The sequence below is a fragment of the Tupaia chinensis genome, unplaced genomic scaffold (genome assembly GCF_000334495.1).
Source record: "Tupaia chinensis unplaced genomic scaffold, TupChi_1.0 Scaffold000377_5, whole genome shotgun sequence".
Classification (NCBI taxonomy): Eukaryota; Metazoa; Chordata; class Mammalia; order Scandentia; family Tupaiidae; genus Tupaia; species Tupaia belangeri.
Window position 1 is genome coordinate 856,364 of NW_006159879.1, and position 4,982 is coordinate 861,345.

Below are 4,982 nucleotides of genomic sequence, written 5' to 3' on the forward strand. Positions count from 1 at the left end.
GGCCCGGGCAGCAGTGTCCTGCCGCCGCCTTCCCTTTCGATCATCAGCAGGGCAGATCTGAGAGGCCCGGGCTGATTTGGACGACCCTGGTGACCGAGGCCCGAACTCCAGCAGCGGCCTAACCGTAGGGGCCCCCGGGGAGCACGTCGGCCTCTCTCCTGCTAGGGCTAGACATGACCAGAGGAGGGCGTGTGCGTCTCGCCTGTACCGCCCTCTGCAGGGGCTGCACACGTGTGTTTGGGGAGCAGTGCGGTGAGGATGGAGAGGTAGACGTGTCTCAGTGCGGAGGAGAACGGTGGGCGGCGCCTCTAACCGTGTGAATTACGGTACCGGGACAGCCCTGGGTCCTGATACGCTCTCTCCTTGTGTTTGCAGATCCACATCATAGATTTCGATGATGAAAACAACATCATAAACAAAAACGTCCTCCTCCACCAAGCCGGCGAGATCTGGCACATCAGCGCCAGCCCCGCAGATAAAGGCGTGCTGGCCACCTGCTACAGCAAGAGTGAGTGCGTCTGCTGTGCGTGCCCGGGCGCCCGGCCACTGTGCACTGCCGGTGGTGCGTGAGAGCAGATCTGCCGTGGGCACGCGTGCTCAGGGAAGCTGGGTGTCGTGTGTAGGGGTTGGCGGACGTTGCAACCCTGAGACCTGAGGTCGAAGCCAGTGCTGACTGTGGGGGGTACCGTGAAGGGCTCTGGCAGGCCTGGCTAGCCATGCCCCTCGGGAGAATCGTGGGGTTTACCGCCCTCTCTTTGCCAACACACATGGCGTTGGGCCTGACAGGCAGAGCCCATCTGTCTCTCTGGCCCTGGTATCAGTCGTTCCGGGAGCACTGCAGGTCATGCATCCCTGTCCCTCTAGGCTCGCCCCTCCCGTGTGCCCTTAGAGTGCGTGCCTCCCAGCTGTGGGCACACAGAGCCGCTGTCCGCCTGGGTTCCCCTTGCTCTGTCGTCAGGAACTGTGCCCAGATCTGCTCCCAGAAGAAGCGCCTCGCAGTGTGTCTTTCCACAATGTGAATCAGTGAAACCCTCCCTCTTCCTGTGTCGTTTCCCACCTTCCTTCATCTCCCACGTGCCAGGACGCTCTCTGGTGCGGGCCTGTGGCCCTCTTGTGCCCTGGTGTCCCCAGGTTTACCGTGTCAGGGTCACTCTGCTGCCTCGTCAGTTTGGGCACCAGAGCCCAGTCCCTGGGAGTCAGCGTTAGACTCGCTGTCCCCGAACTCTGCCCCCCTCTCTTGCTGCAGGAAACGCCCATCTTTAGCTCTGGCGCGATCGGACTGTCCCAGGGTGAGCGCTTGTTTTCTGAAAGATCTCCCACCACGCTCTTTATTTCTTATTTTCAGCTTTTGATTTGCATTGCTCCGCCTTTAGGGAAGGCCCTCAGCCAGCTTCACCCTCTTCCCTGTTGTCGGGAGGACTTGAGAGGCCTCGTCTCTGTTGTCACTCTGTCTCAGAGAGCAGCCACTTGGCGTTTTTTGGGCCCTGACTGCCCGAGTCTCCCTGCCACACCTGGAGAGGGCTGTGGATCACACAGCTGTACGGCCACTGGGTTGGGCGGTGAGGACATGCCTTAGTGGCCCTGCCTCCCACACGTGATGCCTTCCTTGTGATGACTGTGTGGTCCCCTGCGAGGCTCCTGTCCCCACCCCGCTGCCTGCTTGCCCGCTGCCACTTCCACCTGGGTGCTCCCTGCCAGAGCCCCCCCCCCACCTCCTCTGGGCAGCTGTCCTCGTTGGGGAGAATCTGACGTCTCTCCCGCGGAGGCAGGCGTGGTCTGCTCTAGAACCCGACTCGACGTGTTAGGCCCCAGTGTCCCTTCGGTGCGCTTTGTCCCTCAGGCCCTTTCATGGCGCTGTGCCTTGCTGTTGGCAGACTGCGTGCCCTGTCACCTTCCCGTGCTCAGCTGGGTCGGAGTGGGCTGGGGCCCTGTGGGCTCTCAGCCGGGGTGACAGGGCTGCGGGGCCCCTGCTGCAGGTGCAGAGCGAGCAGCGCCGCCCGGGAACGGCACCTAGATGCGCTGGCTCAGGGCCTCCTGGTGTCGCCGTCTAAGTCAAGGCTGCACAGAGTCTGCTCTTGCTGGTCCGGCCCTGAGGACAGTTACAGTTCCTGTCCAGCTCCCGACGCCCCCTGCCAAACCTGCAGCTGTGGGACTTGCAGCAGGTAGCGGCCGTGGTCAGTCCACCCAGAGGGGAGGGCAAGGGACCAGGAGCGTAGCCCGATGCTTCGTGCTCGGCTGCACTTCCTGGGCTCGACTGGGCTCAGGCCCGGGCCCCGGGTCCGGGCTCTGACCTCTGGGCCTGCCTTCTCCATGGCAATGGTAGGGGCTGGGGGACACATGTGTGTACCGAGCTGGCCTGGCAGGTTGAAGTGTGACCCGAGGGTGTCCTTGTGCCTGCCCACTGGGTCCCTGTTGTCCAAGCTGACAGTGTTTCCGCCAGTTGAAGGTCCCCGGACCTGTACTGGTCTTCAGTGGTGTCCCGGGAGAGTCGTGGTTGGACAGGAGCCTACCCAGAGAGCAAGGTACCCTTATTCAGTTTTTATCTTTCATTCCATTTTTAAAAACTTACTCTGTGAAAGAGAGAGGGGGCAAGAACGCGAGAGAGAAGTGGGCAGGAGGAGAGGTGGGGAGAGGGAGACGGGCCCCACAGTTCTCAGGATCATTACTGTGATTAGGAATGTGAGTAGGTGCAAGAACAGGTTAGTATCGGGGTCTGAGTGGGTATACCATAGAGAAAACTCTGTAACAGACCACGCTGCAAATAGAGCTACCCACGGCCCAGCCTCAGCCGGCCCAGGTCGGGGCGCCCGGTGCAAACCCAGCTCCGCGAGGGGCTGCTTGGGGTCTGTGTCGCTGCCTGGCCCCCGTAGATGTCCGTGAGATGGTCCTTTACTGCCTTGACCTCCTCGGAGGTGGCGGAGGGCGGTCGCCCTTGACCCCTGACTCCTCCTTCGTTCTTCACCTTTACCCTTTGCCTTTCGCCCTGCACCCTCATCTGTCACCCTTTGTTTTTCAGCCTCTGGGTTGGGGAACCTCAGGGTGCTCCCTGGACCTCACGAGCGGCCCTACCTGTCCGCCCTCCCTGCCTTTGAACTTCCCCGGCATTTCTGCAAGTCGTGGCCACCCCCGCCCTCTCTGGGGTGTCCCCACTCTCTCTGGGGAACTCCCTCTCTGGGGTGCCTCTGCCCCCTTTCTGGGGTGCCCCCAGCTTCTCTAGGGTGCCCCTGCTCTCTCTGTGGTGCTCTGGCCCTCTCTGGGGTACCCAGCCCTCTCTGGGGCACTCCCATCCTTTCTGGGGTACCCCTGCCCTCTCTGTGGTGCTCTGGCCCTCTCTGGGGCACTCCCACCCTCTCTGGGGTACTCAGCCCTCTCTGTGGTGCTCTGACCCTCTCTGGGGTACCCAGCCCTCTCTGGGGCACTCCCACCCTCTCTGGGGTACCCAGCCCTCTTTGGGGCACCCAGCCCTCTCTGGGGTAACCCTGCCGTCTCTGGGGCACTCCCACCCTCTCTGGCGCACTCCCACCCTCTCTGGGGTACCCCTGCCCTCTCTGGGGTGTCCCTGTGATTGAGAGGCAGCAGGGAGGGGGTGGTGACTCACTCCCTTACGGGAGCCCTTTGGCCGCCGGTACGGCTTACAGCAGCCTGCTGGACGTCCTGCAGGTGCACAGGTCGGAGCAGGGCATGGCCGCCCCTGCCCCAGAGAGCCTCCCACCCCAACCAGCCGCGGCGGGCCTCGCTCTGCCCGGCACCCCTCTGTCGGGGACCCTGTGTCCTCGTGTTCTGCCCTCCCGGGCACCTCCAGAGCTGAGGCTGGAACCCGTGTCACAGCCTGCTCTGGCCTCACCCCACACCCCTTGCAGCTTTCCCCCTCCTAGGAGACGCGCCCAGCTGCACGGCGCTCAGCAGAACCGCGCCCTCTGCCGGCTTTGCACGCTGGCCTCACCGCCTCCTTGCAGACGAGGCAGCGCTGCTCTGCACACGGCACCCAGGCGTTAGAGTCACTGAGGTCCCTGTCAGTGCGTGGGAGGTGGGAAAGGGAAGCGAAACATAAAACAGCCCGTGCTTTCCCCCACGTTCTCGCACCAGGAGCAGCGGGGTCTGGGAGGCCTGGCCCGGGCATCCAGGTGGAGACCCGGCCTGTGCTGGCCCTCTGCGGTCACTGCGGCTGGCCCTGGCCCCTCATAGCCACTGGGGTCCTGCTTGTTAAACGGGCAGTTACGCTCACACCGTGACAGGGAGCTGCGGTGCCTGTATCCGTGTGCTTTGCAAGGACAGGTCCTGGGTGTGTGCTCTGTGTGTCCTGGTGCTGTGCGTCTGGGAGAGGCCGGCGGAGGGCCCCCCACAGCCTCCTGGTGCTGGGGAGTGGCATCCGGGAGCCCAGGGCCGGCACAGACCTCAGAATTCCTGGGGTGCTTGTGCAGCCCGGCCGAGAGCTCAGGGCCCGCCCTGCTATTGCTATCACCTGCTTTGAAGATGGGCTTCCTGACGGGAGACGAGCCTTCAGCGTCAGGGCACAGGGCCGGGTGCTCGAACCCACGGCTGAATGTGCTGCCATGCCGAGGTGCCAGTTTCATCAAGCTGGGACCCTGTGGGTGGACGTCCAGGGAGGGTGTGGGGGCTTCTGATGGACCCTCGGGAAAAGGACTGGGGGGAGCTGCCAGTGGGCCTCCCTGGGAGAAGGCAGGGGGTTGCCCGTGATCCCCCAGGGAGAGGGCTGAGTCGCTGCTGGTGGGTGCTCAGAGTGGGACTAGGGTGCGGTGGGTGGACATCCAGGGTGGGGTCAAGGGTGCTGCTGGCAGCCAGAAAGCAAGAGCTAGCGGAGGGGGCCCTAATCACCTGCTCACCCTGTACCTTGAGCTTCGTTCTGCCAGAGAGAACTCTCTGTAGGGGCAGAGGGCTGCCAGCGTGTGTATGGGGTGGAGCCGTGGCCAGGGCTGGAAGCATGTGTGCGGGGGCGGGCTGTGGCCAGGGCTGCCGGGGGG

General features: G+C 63.6%; 1 protein-coding gene across 3 annotated transcripts in view; it reads left to right on the forward strand.

The window, feature by feature from the left end:
• EIPR1 (EARP complex and GARP complex interacting protein 1) overlaps positions 1–4,982 on the forward strand; it is a 90,146-nt gene that overhangs the window by 25,919 nt on the left and 59,245 nt on the right. Inside the window, exon 3 of one of the 3 annotated variants that reach the window (XM_027773828.1) lies at positions 376–562. The exons of 1 other annotated variant lie outside the window; for it this stretch is intronic. In XM_027773828.1, coding sequence (XP_027629629.1) covers positions 376–562 — 187 coding nt within the window. The remainder of the gene's footprint in view (positions 1–375; positions 563–4,982) is intronic. One more of the 3 variants, XM_006153525.3, reaches the window with a different exon arrangement.